We start from the raw sequence: 16,247 nt of genomic DNA, 5'->3' as shown, positions 1-16,247 counted from the left end.
CATTTTAAGGTATCAAATCAAATATGTCGTAATTTCAGCTATTTAATATGATAGAGCACAGAGGTGAAGAACAGAGCTTCTCAGTTACACCCTCTTGGTTCCGGTTCCACTCCCAGCATTACAAACGGGGACCAGGAGAAGTAGCTCCACTCTTTGTGAACTTCGTTTCCTCATCTGCAAAACGGGGATAATAGTCATCTATATCTCACAGACAGTATGAAAATTAAATGGGAGAATATATACAAGGAAACTACCTTTCTAGAGATGAATTGCAGAAGGTTTAACTGTGCTAAGAAATCCATCGAGTAAATAATTTCAGATTGCATCATGGCCTGAGGCATTAAAATTCATGAAAATGAACATTTGGAAGAAGCATTACACTTTTTTTTTTTTTTTTAAGACTTAAAGCGTGGCTGCAAACTGGGTGTAATTGCTCTTTATGACTTTAGTAATCTGCAGGGGTTCCTGTAGCTCTGAGTTACTCTTACCAAGTGTGTAATACTCTGAGGTGTTATTTTGAAGGTTTTTTTTGTTGCCTCCTAGCCTCTCATTCCAAAAATTCTAAAAAAGATATCAGATTTGAGATGCTCTGTGGTACTGTTCTGATTTGAGAGTTATGCGTTATTAAATATATTTAGTTGTTTGTGTATTGAGTTTAAACTGGGATGACTAAGTATTTTTCCAAACCTTTTAAAAGAAAAATGAAAATTGCACTAGCTGATGAGAATAAGAAACTTAAAAATCTTCAAATAAATTTGTTATTGTTCTGTTAATAATGTAGTCTTCCTGACTTTTTAATGTCACAGTTACTGTATTTTTAAATTATAGTTTTAGGAGAATATATGTTAGTACTCATTTTCTCTGCTGGTTAAAAAATTTTAAATCTTCTGTTGTGTCTTGCCCATTGGTATTGTTAGAACTGCAGCAGAAGGTTTTAAAAATCCCAAGGGTTTTATGAGTGTATAAAGAAGTTACCTTTTTATTTTATGAGAATGTGGTTACTTAGGATCATTTTCTTGTAATCTAAGTTATACTTAAACTTTAGAAATTCCCACCAAATCTGAATAAACTGCTTGCTTGATAAAAACAAAAGACATAGGATGCAAGAGGCTTTGAAATATATAGCAGAGATGCAAATACAAGAAAAATTCGTTCAACAGTGACAATGAATAACTTCGCATTGGAATGAATTCCGCTTCCAGCAAGTGAAGCCATCACTAAATTTACTTAATCTTTCTGCCCTTGTCTTTCACAGTAAAACAAACCTGTACTGATTTGTCTTCTGGGTTTGTGTTGAGTAATTACTAGAATTGTTATTTTAAAGCTTTGCATATGTAAAATATATGAATGAAAAATAGGAGACAGAAAATACTTTTCATAAATAATTCCCTAAATCAATTGAAAATGTTAATTATAATTTCAGAGCATAATTGTTCTTCACTGTTACTTAAACAGTAATTGAACAAAAAAGGTTAAATGGTGCTTTTTTTTTCCTTTTTGAATCAACAGCATCAAATATGTTAACATAGGTACCTATGAGTTTTTATCTTAGCCACTGTTGAACACTTACAAAGATTCAATGTGGTAGACTGAAAATTGCAATTTAAAAATCATAATTTAGGTACATGTCAGTATATTTTTTTAAGTTCTGTGGTTTTAAAATAATGACTTTATAGGTCAGGGAAAAGTGCTTTATTTCAGAATAACTTATTTGGAGAAATCTAATTGTTGCCTAACAAAATTAAGGTGCCTACTAATCATTTCCATTCCTTAGTGACTGTAATCACAGTTCAGTTTATTTTATTATTATTGCATGCTACATTAAGCAACTTTGCAATTTTCAAGGCTCATTGCACGAAGCACTTTATTATTACAAGTGTGATTTTTATTTTTAATGAACTATTTGATTTTTAATGGCAAAATTCTCAAAAAGCCATGAAATCATTCCTTGTTGCTCTTTTTTACTTCCTTCTTTGCCTCTTAAAAAACAGTTATTGACTGTTAATATCAACTACTTCGTTCACTTAAAAAGCAGCCTGGGAATTACGCCGCAGATAAAACTAAAACTAGGACCACACTTTTGAGAAGTACTGTAAGAGATGAAAAACCTAGAGTTACTAATTAACCTCAATTTTAAAACAGTCACTTGTATGGGAGCTAAAGGGAGCAGGTCGTGCTAAAATTGTTTTTCAGACTAAGCTTACTTCCTACGGTGCTCTTTCTTTATACATTTGTCTATCAGCAATGAGATTCCAGTGAAAACCCGGTTTATTCTCTATGAAGTCTGTGCTCAAATCCCGAAGTCATTTATAACAAAAATAGTATGATTTCCAGGAAAGAATTTGTCAGTGTACACAAAAGACCAGTTAAATGAAACATTTCCAATGTCTAGACTAGTATTTTTCAAGGAAAACCCGGCTCAGCTTAAGTGACTTTTTACATATCGGCTCTCTGTGATATCCTGAAGCATTTTGAACATTTGGCTATAGACACTCAGTGATTTTACCCAACCCTTTCATTTGCATGTTACGTTATATTAGGACATTTTATTTTATTGTATTGTATTTTATTGTATTTTATTTTATTTTTAAAGATCTTATTTATTTATTTGACACAGAGAGAGCCAGCGAGAGAGGGAACACAAGCAGGGGAGTGGGAGAGGGAGAAGCAGGCTCCCCACTAAGCAGGGAGCCCAATTCGAGGCTTGATCCCAGGACCCTGGGATCATGACCTGAGCCGAAGGCAGACACTTAATGACGGAGCCACCCAGGCGCCCCAAATTAGGACTTTTTAAAACAATGGCGTGCAGCCCATCATTTCAAACCTGTTAAGGGCTTACAGTTAGAAATGCAAAAATCATGTGAAAAGGACCCACCGTAATTACATGTAGCATTTAGGAGCAATTATCTTATTATATTTCTACTGAAGTGATCTCTATTTTTAAGTATTTATCTTGAAAGTCAGAAACTGATGTAACATCCTCATCCATCAATGCTTGGATAATTTGTATCCTTAAAAGGATAAAGAAGTTTAGTAGTAGTCAAGTTCGGATTTTACAGGTTTTATAGGTTTAACAACCTATTTCCCATGACTGGATATTTTCTTGACATACTTGCATTTCAAACTCCTCCAAATTATCCTGTTTTTTATCTTACTGATATTTTCAACCTTTTTATTTTAAATATATCATATGTACAGAAAAATGCAAATATCAGAGGAGTACAACTTGTAGGATTTTTCACAAATTTAATGCATTTATGTAAACAACACCCAGATTAAGAAATAGGATGTTCCCAACACCTCTGTATTACTGAATGTTATGTACTTCTGTGTTTGTGTGTCTATGTGTTATCTCCTTTCTCCTAAAGAAGTAGTTGTTTTGTATTTATTTCCTTTCTGTTGTATTTGTGAGTGGAATCTAAGTAGCAAGTCTATAGATTGATAAAAGTGCTTCATAAATACATAGCCACATGTATCATAAATACATGAATATCTTCCGAAAAGGTATTTTCAGAATACCTTTACTATTGTTGAAGAGTAATTTAAACTTCTTAAATTATTGTTTTTCTCCAACCCCCCCTTGAAATTTCATGCTGTGATTTCCTCTAATCATTGTTCCAAAAGTATATATTCATTTAGAAATGGTTGCTTTTTTTTTTTTTTTTTTTTAGTGTGTAAATTCAAGGCTCACAAAAGATGTGCAGTGAGGGCAACAAATAATTGCAAATGGACGACTCTGGCCTCCATCGGGAAGGACATCATAGAGGACGAAGACGGAGTAAGCTCAGTTCTGTCTTTGGTTTCTTCCCAGTACCACCTCCCTTTTATTGTTTGCCCTGTGGAAAATGACAAAGTTAAGCGGGAGTATTTACTAGTAGAATTAAGTGAAAGGCTTTGGTTAATTATGACTTTCTATTTCCAGTAAGATCCTTCTTACTGGAATTTTGAGGGAAATGTGAATAGGGCTTAGCGATAGTTGCTGTTCTAGGCTGGTGTTGGAGACCCTTACTAACAAGTAAGATATTCTTCAAGGCTTAACTCAGGTGTCTATTCAGATGTTCACTCCTTAGACATCGGGGCTTCCTTTCAACAGTGTCCCCCCACCTTCAAAACCTTGTCTCCATTTCACCTTGCTTACGAATCTCTGATAGCACTTTTAATCATTTTATGATAATGCCTTTACCTTCTTTGCTCCGCAGACTAGAAATCCTGAAGGTCAGGGATTTAGTCTTACTTATTTTTGTATCCCTGCAGTGCTCAGGGCATAACAGATGGTCAATAAATGTGGACTAAGTGAATGGCTGCTGCAAGTGAGACATAGATTGATTCCGTAGAATGAGAAATAACTGTAGATCTTCCCTAGGGCAAGAATGGTGTCCTCCAGTCTTTAATTTGCCTGCTTTTTGTTCTTGCTGCGTAGGTAGCTATGCCTCACCAATGGCTCGAGGGCAACTTGCCCGTGAGTGCCAAGTGTGCTGTCTGTGACAAAACGTGTGGGAGTGTTCTTCGGCTGCAGGATTGGAAATGCCTTTGGTGTAAAACAATGGTGAGAGTCCTTTCTAATTCTTTTCATCATCTCTTTTATCTATGTAATTTAGGGGCAAAGAAGTTACGGCCTAACAGAGCATGGTAGCACACGTACCCATTGTAACATTCATCTTTTTCAAAGTATATTCCTTCCAGTCTGGGTACTGTTTAAATATCCTTTTTTGTAATGCCCTTGTCATCTATTTCCTTTGTCTAAAGACCTTTTTCCCACAGTGTTGTTGTTTTTCATTATGCTGTAGCCACATTCAATGGTTTACTCTTTTCAGCCCCGTTTTACCACCGATTACGCACAGAAAGCCACCAAATTTTGATTGACATGCGAAGTATAATAAATGTACAACCCTGCGCATGTTCTCTGACAGAACGCCAGGTTCAGACAGCCATGCACTTTTATATTTGAAATTAGATACATTTATATTATATAGATAAATATTTTCAAACTTTCTCGCATGTGTAGGTAAGCACAGCATAGCATGGAGAAGGGAATGGTCCTGTCCATGCCAGAGTGCGTGAGGACTGGGCCCGAGGCTTCATGAGGGCAGTCAGAGCAGGAATCCCGAGGGTGCACTCAGGCCGCTCGGAGGTTGGCGTGGTGCTCCCCGTGATAGGGTGGGGAGACAACAGCTGTGGGTGCTCATCTCAGCACTGGCTGATGCCGTCCAACGATCCATCCAAGCAATTGCCTTGCATTGGGCTGATTCCTTTGGTCTTATGCTGAGTCTTGGAAGTCACTCCTCACCCCCCGCCCCGCAAAAAAAGGTGGAAAACTCATTTCTTTGAGTAAGTAAGATGTAGATCATCAAGTGAAAATAATGTGAGTGTGCTATGTTGATTTCATAATTGATGAGAGTAATTCCATCGGTCACTGAAAAAAATGTCCTGAGGTTTTTTAGTCAGGCCTGATAGGTAATCTGTTTCCTTCTAATTTTTAAATCAAATGTGATTCTCTCTATCTTCATGCTTTTGTTACTCTTCCTCAGTGGCCCCTTTTATCAGCCACAGGTGTTACTTCTAATTTCTCTTATGCCCTGTAATTTAATGTATTAGATATATACACTAGATATCTAATGTATTTCAAACCTGTATTAGATATCTCTCTCTGGAGTTTTGGTGCAACTATAACCCCTAAAACCCTCTTATGACACAACCCCAAGATCCGGAGTCACATGCTTTCCCAACTGAGCTAGCCAGGTGTCCCAGCATTTCGTATTTTATTTTATTTTATTTTATTTTATTTTATTTATTTATTTATTCATTCATTCATTCATTTATTTAGTGAGCATGAGTTGGGGAAGGGGCAGAGGGAGAGGGAGAGAGAGAGAATCTCAAGCAGCCTCCCTGCTGAGGGCAGAGCCTAACAAGGGGGCTCGATTTCAGGACCCTGGAGATCATGACCTGAGCCAGAATCAAGTCAGACACTCAACCGACGGAGCCCCCTGGGTGCCCCCCAGCATTCCTTATTTTAAAAGAGTGCTTCCAAGAAAGGCCTATAAGATAAAATTGTTATAAATACATAAAGTGTTCCCACAAACAAGATTTTAAAATTTCATCCCACCTAAGATTTCTTTTTCAGGGGGGCAACCACTGATGTGCGCGTCTGCTGCTAATTTCGTTAGTCTGTTCATCTCTTTACTTCTAGAACTTCAGCTGTTCTCTTCTCACTTTTTAGAAAGAAAGCAGACTGTGTGTGATCAGTTACTTTAGACAGGTTTTACAGGTCTTGTCTCCACCTGCGATATATGCGTCCCTACTTGTATCTGCTCAGTGGTCTTCCAGCTTTGCCAACGTTCACAGTAGGAGTTCATTAGATATTTTACTTGCTCACTCTGCTCCCGCCCACCTTTTAAAAATTTCACAAACAGGTTAGAAGGATGAATACAGGGTGTGGAAGGGGGCGTTGTGGAATGTCTTCTCCCTCTTTTTTCTGGCAAACTTAGGTAGCGCCTGATCATGAAGACATTCAGGTCTGCGGGCCACGGTCACCTTGTCACCGCCTTCTTGGTCTTATAGTTCCTATATACTATTACTTACCTCTTTACATATTATTTTGTTTTTAAAATAATGAGTTTCTGACAGAATATCTAGTTTGTAAAACAGCCATGTAGTTTAAACAAAATAGAGTAAGACTGTAGTTCCACAACTCTAAGGAGTCAATTGCTAATTTTTCTAGTTGTTGTCCAGTTTCTGGACACAGTTTTACCTTTTTTGTAAAAATAAGGAAGATTCAATTTTATCTTCTGGTTTTTTTTCTTTTAACATTGGTGTAAATATTTTTCTGCTTTGCTCTATGATTTGCATACCTTTTTAAAATTCCTTTTAAAACTATCTGTGCATGCTTGTTTTTTTCTGAAATCCATTTGGGATGTTCATTATTATAAATAATAATAGGGAGCTATCCAAAATTAGGTCATCAGCAAACAAGAATTACTATTTAATTTCAGTTATTTTCTCAAAAGTTTTGATAAATAGATGTTTAATTAATATGCCAGTTTTCTAAAAGGACTAATGAAATAAAGCCGTATTAAAGAAGTGCTTTACGAAGTGTCTGCTTTTACTGCTTAAAACATTTCAAGGCTCTTTAAGTACCTAAAGTATTATAAGTTGCCTGGGTTCTACTTAACAAGGTAACCCTGCTCTTCTTCACAATACTATCTTGAGTGACCTTGAAACTTTTTGTTTCTATAACGTTCACACGTTCGCTGAGTGCCTATGATATATGTCACTTTCCAAGATAAGTGTGCAATAATAGGACCTTTTCCTTTTCTTTACAGAGCCAGAAGTCTAGCTGAGAAAATAGGCATGCATGTATTTATACCTATAATGTGAAAATGTTATATTTTTAAAAAAGGCGTGAATAGAAAGTTGTAGGACCACTGAAGAAAGAGCAGACACATTACACATTGTATTTTCATTAAATTCTATAAGAACGTTACAGGGTAAAGGTCATCAGTTTTTGTATGGACAATGATACTGACAAGTACTTGTTAGCTTCCCTCCTTTCTCTTCCTCTCCCTCCCTCCTTCCATTCATTCCTGCCTTCTTCTCTCCCCTCTCTTCCTCTGCACTCTGTTCTCTTCCTCTCTCCTTTTTTTTTTTTTTTTTTTAAGATTTTAGTTATTTATTTGACAGTGAGAGACAGCAAGAGAGGGAACACAAGCAAGGGGAGTGTGAGAGGGAGAGAAGCAGGCTTCCCGCCAAGCAGGCAGCCCGATGTAGGCCTCGATCCTGGGACTCAGGGATCATGACCTGAGCCGAAGGCAGATGCTTAACGGCTGGGCCACCTAGCGCCCCCTCTTCCTCTTTCCTTGTCTTTGCTAGGCATTTCTTTCTTTTTTTTTTTTTTTTTTGAGTAAAATCTACACCCAATATGGGGCTCGAACTTCCAACCCCAAGATCAAGAGTCTCATGCTCTACCGACTGAGCCAGCCAGATTCCACTCACCAGACATTTCTTGATATACACTACTTGCCTGAGACAATCATAAAACTAGGCCACACAGACCAAATCAAATTCCCATCTCTAAAATAGTTAGCCCATTCTTTAGCACTATAAATATTGTGCCATGAAAGTAATTTATGAATTACTAAATATTTTGTGATATAGCTGATCCTCCATGATCAGTTCCTTAGATGTAGTTTATGCCATGATAAAACATTGATGTGTTTTTATGATCCTTGAAGGTTTATTTGTTTGTTATTAGGTACACACTGCCTGCAAAGATTTATATCATCCTGTGTGTCCCCTTGGCCAATGTAAAGTGTCCATCATACCTCCAATTGCACTGAATAGCACTGATTCTGATGGTATGTATCAGCAGTGTAAATATGTCTATTCCTGGTATATTAAATGTTGGTATGTACGTTCACTTTCCTAGAGTAAATTGAACTGTAATTGGTTATTCTGGTCAGTTTTTATATAAGTCCATTAAATTGCTGAACAGTACATTTAACTTTTAAAAGAACATTTTAGAATTGAAACTTAACATAGTTATTAATACACTGGTGAAATTACTACATATAAGACTTACAGATTTTACATTTCAGCAAATACAATACGATCATTATTCTGTAACAAAATACAATCTGAGAAGGTTAATTTTTATGTGCTTTTTTTCCCCTCTGTAATTGAAATTGCCCATCAGCATAGCCCTTATTGAAATCTGTTTTCCTATCCTTTCCTTGGAGGAACTTATATTCCTATAAATTCCATCACTTTTTCCAGAATTTTACAACTTGGTTGGAAGTGCTAAAGAACCTTTCTTCCTTCTAAGCAAACCATATTACAAAAGGCTTTTACCATAGACGGTTATTAATGTTTTGCATTGATAAAGTGCTTTATGGTTTTCAAACTCTTTATATAAATTATGCCAATCGATAGTATAAATACAAGGATATAGGCTGCAAAAGATGTGATTTTTTAACCTGTGCTATTAACAGCCCTCCCCCCAAGCCCTCATAAGTCAAGATTCTATTATTTATCATAAATTTTAAAGTATTTTTAAAAGCCTCATCAAGAAGTTAAACCATTTTATAATGCTGAATATGATCATGAATTCTCTGACAAATGTGAATTTATAGACTGTCATCGGTGTTGTTAAGGTAGGTGGTATGTCTTCAATTATCTATGATTAATACGTTTACCACCTTTGGTATGATTTTTCATTGTAGAGCATATTTTAAAAGATAAGTTCTGTAGTCTTAGTATGTAAATAATAAACCTGTCTCCATTTGGGGGGCTCAATTCTAATTTATTGTTCAAGTACTAATCAAGGTTCTTTATGAATTTATGTTCTTTTTTCTGAAGTTTTGTCAATAGTTTAAAAGACACTGCTGTTCATATTGATCCTGTATTGTGTTTTTTTACAGGTTTCTGTAGAGCGACATTTTCATTCTGTGTTAGTCCTCTGTTGGTTTTTGTCAATTCTAAGAGTGGAGATAATCAGGGAGTAAAGTTCCTTCGTCGATTTAAACAGTTGCTAAATCCGGCTCAGGTGTTTGATTTAATGAACGGAGGTCCTCATTTAGGGTAATTGATTATTGATAAATCTCATTAGAATGAAATAGCACTAAGCACGAAATCCATTGATTTTTCAGTTTGTGAAGATTGTTGATTTCATCTAGACATCTCCGATTCTAAATTTTAACTTCACCTTTTTGATATTTATGTAACTTCCTTATGTGCTGAAAATCCCAAAATTTGTTCAGAAAATGTTTTGGAATATATCCTGCATCAAACAACACTAACGATTTGCTGAGCTCTAAGAAAGATCAACTTGTGTAAATGTAGAAATACCCAGTAACTTTAGAAAATGATCTGCATGAAGGCTAGCATTTGATTTTTATGTAATACAAATAATTATTTAACCAAAGCACAGACACTACCATGGGTCTCAAGGACAGCTCCTCAAGGATTTGAGACCCAATTCCTGTATGAACGACAAAAACACTGGTGTTGATTGTTCTTTTCAGCTTTCTGGAATGTCCTCTAACTTACAATCTGAAAAAAAAAAAAAACAAAAACGATTTTCAGTGAGGGGAAAAGATGCCTTGAGGTACTTTTAGTACATTTTTAGTGTGTGTATATGACTTTGACGAAGAGGTGATATTGAATTACCTGAACCAGGGTTCCTGCAACCTCTTCGTGATTGACTTCTGCCAATTCCACTTTTCTCTTGGGTTCCACTGTCACCTTAAAGCGCGAACACAGATGTAGAAATGGGGATTTTAGATAGCCTGAACAGGCCCTGGGTTTTAATTTAACACTTTCCCGTCTTTTCTCTCTCCTGCCTCAGTCTGTCTTTGTGCCTCCGTTCACTTTTGCTCTTCAGGTTTCTTTCTTCTTGTTTCTATTTCTATCTTGCCAAGTCTCAGGCCCTCGGGTCCCATGGATGTTGGTCTTCTTCATCCTTCCCCAACGCCCCCCATGTCTCCTTGCACATGCCTTCCCCATGTGTGGTTCCTGGCATTTCCTCATCTGGTCTCTCCGCTCACCTGTGTCTGTTGCATTGCTGGTTAGCTGTGTCTCCCTTTCTAGCACATCTCCTTCATAATCCTTCACAGTCCCTATATCTTATATTCTTAACATTTGCTTTTCCCACCCATCCTTTACGAATCTCAGGAACCCTTTGTGAAACTTCTTGAGATTGTCTCTATAACATATTTTATAGGGTTTCCACAGTACTTGAGGTGCACAGAGGTACATTCAGGAGTGGGATGTGTCAAAAGTTAAGATGAAGGAAGACGGAGGTAAAAAGCCTGACCCACACTAGGGCACGACGGGGAGGAAAAGCAAGTGGGTGTCCAAAAAGTGATATGTTGGCAAGGTTCGGTGGGTCCCTTTAGGAACTGACTTGAGTGTCAATAATATCAGTGCCCTGGATTCTCCTCCCCTAGTTTGTAATACGCTATTCCTAAGGAAATAACATATCCTTATAATGGGAAGAAGAAACATTGCTACTTTACCATGTTGTATTACTTACCTTTCATTCTCTTTCCTGGGTTCTCCTTCTTTGTTTTCTCACTTCTCACTCCCCTTCCCTCCTAATTTTATCTCCATTTCTACTTATAATCCCCTTTCCTCTTTATGATTAAGAAGTTTTCTTGAGTTAAAAATTGCACTTCAATTTTTATAGTGTAATTAGTATATAAGTAAGAGTTCTTATATTTGATCTGAACATGAATTCCAATATATACAGAGTAACAAAGAATTGGGGAAAGTGATTTTTATTTCTTTATATTAAAATAAAATACTTTTTGCTTTCAGTTTAAGATTATTCCAGAAGTTCGACAATTTCCGAATTCTCGTTTGTGGAGGAGATGGAAGCGTAGGTTGGGTATTGTCAGAAATTGATAAGCTCAACTTGAATAAACAGGCAAGTATTCAATCTTTTCATGACTTGTTAACATGAATGTATACTAATCTGCTGACCAGAGGAGTGCAGAAGCGTCATAGCTCCTGTTTCTCAGCTTGCCTGAGGTCTCCCTGTTGTGCTCTCTTTCAGTGTCAGCTGGGAGTATTGCCTTTGGGTACAGGAAATGACCTTGCCCGGGTTCTAGGCTGGGGTGGTTCCTATGATGATGACACCCAACTTCCTCAGATATTAGAGAAGCTGGAACGAGCCAGTACCAAAATGCTAGACAGGTAAAAGTGAATTTTCTTCTAACACTAGACTGAAAATGGCATACTGACATCATTTTTGGCAGTTGAAATTTTACAAACTGTAAGCCCCAGGAGGACAGAGACTTCCTGGTCTTACCCACTCTTTTCACGCCTGAGGTCTAGAACGGAGCCCAGTGTAGAGTAGACACTCAGTAAATATATTTTTGGGGTAAATGAGTGAATTGTAACAAAAACTGAGAAAACTAATCTAATGAACCCACTATTTTAAAAATAGAACACTGTGCTGGTACAGCAAATACTTTTCATTGTTGCTCAGGTCAGAAAGCTTAAGTAGTTCATTTTGTGTGGGGGCTTTTGATGATTATAAGGGGCATGGCCCCATTGTCCTGTGGCTTCATTAAAGCTAAGGAAGATGTATAAACTTGAGATTTGTTAGACTATCTCTTCTTAATTATGCATATTGAGAATGAATTGAACCAACAAAGAACTAAATACTAAAAAAGATAATCCTTTCCCAGTGACTGGAAAATATTGAGAACACCATATCAAGAAATTATCACTGTGCTTATGGTATCGTTGATCACATCTCCACTTCTTTCTCTCTAAATGCCCCATGTATAAAAAAGAAATCACAGTGTGTACCCTGAGTATTAGAGAGGAGGTGGGTAGGATTGGGGATTATTTAGGAACAACAGGACTCAGTAAGTAGTAACCACCCCTCCCCACCGTAAGTAGAAGACAAATGTCAAAATATCATTATAAACTTAAGCTAGCAGGAATCAAAACAACTTTGATAGGATTAGCCATCTGTGGAATTGTTCCCGAAAATAACAAAATCTCATCAGGGAGCCACCAATCTAAAATGTAATTACTCTAAAATGAGTTATAACCTAATTAATTGTAACCTTGCCTGTCATAAGGTAACGTAATGGTTGATTCTTTTGCTGACAGGATTTTTAAAAAGAGAGCTGGGCTGTAGAGCATTTGCCTGTGGTTACCCAAAACTGTTCATGAGAGGGATACCCCTGTAGTTTGGGTGCGTAAAGGGGATTCCGTCTCCAGTCTTTAAAGGAACCTGGAGGTGATTTCCCAATTCTGTGCTTCCCAAACCACACAAGGTATTTTAAATGGCTTTTTGCTGCGAATTTAAACACCATTCTCGCTGCATCCCAGGAAATGCTGCTTGACGTCTCCTCCACCCTGGGTGTGTGCTTTTCCTTTGTATGTTAGAAAAATTAGCTTCTCCAGGTGGTTCAGCGAGAAGCAGTGCCCCTGTGGTGAAAGTCTTTGATACAGACCTGCACACAACAAAAGAAGAGAAACTTCAAAAGGGGCTCGAGAACCTACGACCATAATTAGAGACATGAGAATATTTCGTTCCTGTGTTTTCTTTACTAACTTAAGAATACTATTGGTAAAGAACAGGTGGAAGAAGTCACTGTTCAATAATATTGGTATTACAGAAGCTTTTTGTTTTTATTAATTGATTTGGTCCTCAAAACAACACTGTGAGGTGGCTAAGAACAACATTCTTACGACTGTTTTACAAAGATGGAAGTTGAGGCTTGTGGAGACAGTGAGAAGAAGAGTATTTTTTCGTCTGCCTGGTATTGTAGTTGCTTAATCATCACTACCCACCTAAAGCTGACTAATATTATAATCTCCATCTTACAGGTAAAACGGCTCGGGAGGTTTTTATATTATCGGTGTCATGTAGCTAGTAAGTTTAGAACCAGCCTCTCAACTGGAATCCAGACTCTAGTTCTCAAGATCTTTCCTCAACAGCATGCCCTCTGTCCTCTTCAATGCACCTGTGCACCAGATAGGGCCTGACCTTCTGGTCTCTACGTCTGTTTAGCTGGTGCCCGTATGCACCCTTTCTTGACTTTTCCTGCCACTTTCTCCCCTTTCTTCAGCTCCAACCATTTTCTATCAAGGGAGGACGTACAGCATGGAAGGTGCAGCAAACTGAGGACATTTGGGTGGATTTCTTTCCCATTCCTTTAACTGTCCTTTGACCAGAGGAGAATTTGCCGCTGAAGGAACTTGACTTTCATGTTTCCCATTGTGGTTTTCCCTCTTTGGATATCTACAGAGTTTAATTATTTTATGTGTTTTCTGCACCAGGATATAAACTTCATTTGGAAAGTCTTAATCAGCGTTGCGTTTCCAGACCATGGAATGCTGTCTGTCATTTTGAGATGTTCAATAAATGTCCGTTGCGTAGATGAAAGAATGAATGGCTTTCTGTGCCCAAATATATATCCCTTGATAGTATATTCATGTCAAGAGTTGAAGAGTAGCTATAAGTATTCAGTTCATACATCCTAACGTACAACCTTTGTCTTTGGGGGAGATTTGGATTTTTACGCAAAGACTTATTAGTTTGAATGATACACTCAGCTCTGTTTAAATACTGATGCTAATCTTGGGATTTTCCCCTAGGTTCTGTTACTGGCTTCAACTGTCTTATGCTTTTCTTAAAATTCATGTGTTATGATACTGCTTTGATTATGCTTTGTGTCTTTGTAAAATCTTGATTTCACATCCTGTTACTGACAACAGTAATGTTCCTACCCAACAGTTCTTCCCAAATTTTGAAATTATTTAAATGAAGACTGGATTTATCTGGAGTTGATTGCTCTTCTTTAATACCAAGTGATTCAGTGTTTGGTTTGAAATTAATATTTACAGCTCATTGAAATAAATTTGCTTCAAGTATTAAGAAACTATTATTTCTATTAATATTTTCTTCTCAACCCCATGCTTACTTTCTTTCTTATTTTAAGAAGGAATATTTAGGTAATTTTCGTTTCGTGACCTTTTAAGCTGAGTTGTCAAGACTGGTTGGTACACAGAATGATTTATCTTTCATTGGCACTATGCATTTGTTTAATCTGGGACATTGTTTTAGAACTTTGGGTTGTGATCCATTAATAACCTGTGTATTCTAGTTAGTAAATTGCAGTGAACATTATTTAAGAAATGAAACAGAAAATAATAGAAAAGTCAGAATGCGTTGCACTAGTAAAGAAGGGGAAGTTTTGTTATATATGTGCATTTCTTACTGTGGGTCATGGCCTTTGGAAGCCCCTAATCAGAGAATTGGTAAGATATGAACATCATAAAGTATGACTTCAGCATTTTATGAGATTATCAAAATTCCATCTCTTTCCCAATGTTTGGTTGTTTTAGGTACAATAAACCATAGTTCATGCATATATGTGCACATGTATATACATGAAATGAGAACAAAGTCAGTTTATTAAATTTCAAAGGAATTTTAGACCAAAGATTTTTCTCCCTTCAGGTGGAGTATAATGACCTATGAACTCAAATTGCCACCAAAGGCTTCTCTACTTCCAGAACCTCCAGAAGCATCAGAAGAATTTTATGTAAGACTTTAACCCTTTGCCTATTTATCATTTGGAAATAGGAGTGAATATCTTGAACAAATAAGAAAACTTTATAAGATATGGTAGCATGTTTATTTAATTTTATTTTTTTATTATTTTGGGTATGGGCTCATTAACTACTTCTAGTCCTCTGCCCCAGAAGAAAGAATCCTTATGATCTAGGTTAGAGTCCTTGTACGGTCACCGTCCTGGGAGTGTGAACGTAGCCACATCACTCACTGTCCTGGGCCTCTTTATTTGTAGAGCAAGGTCCCAATGTTGGGAGGAGTAAACACAGTAACGAATGTGTGTAAAGCACCCGGCATGCAGTTCCCTTTCCGCCCCACTGATAGTTCTCCCTGACGCTTCCACTTGCCTGCTTCCTTTTACCAACAGGGCTCCAGGGAAGGCCAGCTGATAACAGGTTCCTGTTAGCTTTTACTCGTCTTCTGCTTGGGCCATAGGCACCTGTCTGACTAGTAGGTGTTAGCTCAGCAATTTCCAAACGCGCCAGTACTTGTGGGCGGGATATTATATAATTTCTCTCTTCCTACTTTGCCTCTTCGTTGAGGGTTCACCGCTACAAGTTTCCAGGTGAAGCCTAGTGATCAAGATAAAACAGAGGAAGAAAGCTCACTTCATTCCATCCCTGCTAGAGACCAGTAATAACTATAGTTTTTAGATGGTTTTAAAGATTGAGCATTCTGATTAAACCTCAAAGCACTGGGAATTGAAACAGATCCTAATTTTCAAAGGATTATTCTCTGACTGACAAACCATTTGATCTATAATACCTTATTTTTCCCTCTAGGAAAATTCATCTGTTTATTTCACAGTTGAAATCTTTGTTTTGTCATTAAGAAAATTATGAACTTGTCAAAACTAAGGAAAGGAATGATAACTAGAAACAGGGCTATTCCTTAAAGGAGCTAGTTATAATTTAATGCCTTTTTTTGATCTAAAAGTAGCAAAAACTGCTTCTAAAAAATATGGAAGATACAAAAAATATGAAAAAATAATCTTGCCTATAGCTCTGACATCCAAAGATAATTACTATTAAAGATTACTATGTTTACTATTTTATTTTCAGCAGCATTTTTATTTATAGTATTTTATCCTACTATAAATATAATACTTGTTTTTGTAGAAACCAGTCTTTTTTCTTAATAGTATTTTTATAAATGT

At 36.9% G+C, this 16,247-nt stretch overlaps 1 protein-coding gene across 2 annotated transcripts in view; it reads left to right on the top strand.

Moving 5' to 3' along the window:
• The window catches only part of DGKH (diacylglycerol kinase eta), a 148,768-nt gene that overhangs the window by 89,735 nt on the left and 42,786 nt on the right, over positions 1–16,247 (top strand). For both annotated transcript variants that reach the window (XM_040623164.1, XM_040623167.1), the window contains exons 6-12: positions 3,672–3,778; positions 4,421–4,546; positions 8,249–8,351; positions 9,414–9,573; positions 11,311–11,419; positions 11,549–11,688; positions 14,978–15,062. In XM_040623164.1, the coding sequence (XP_040479098.1) occupies positions 3,672–3,778; positions 4,421–4,546; positions 8,249–8,351; positions 9,414–9,573; positions 11,311–11,419; positions 11,549–11,688; positions 14,978–15,062 (830 nt within the window). The remainder of the gene's footprint in view (positions 1–3,671; positions 3,779–4,420; positions 4,547–8,248; positions 8,352–9,413; positions 9,574–11,310; positions 11,420–11,548; positions 11,689–14,977; positions 15,063–16,247) is intronic.

This window comes from Ursus maritimus, unplaced genomic scaffold (assembly GCF_017311325.1).
Source record: "Ursus maritimus isolate PB19 unplaced genomic scaffold, ASM1731132v1 scaffold_10, whole genome shotgun sequence".
In the NCBI taxonomy this organism is placed as follows: Eukaryota; Metazoa; Chordata; class Mammalia; order Carnivora; family Ursidae; genus Ursus; species Ursus maritimus.
Note: the sequence above shows the minus strand (reverse complement) of the source record. Positions and strands in the feature narration are given on the sequence as shown.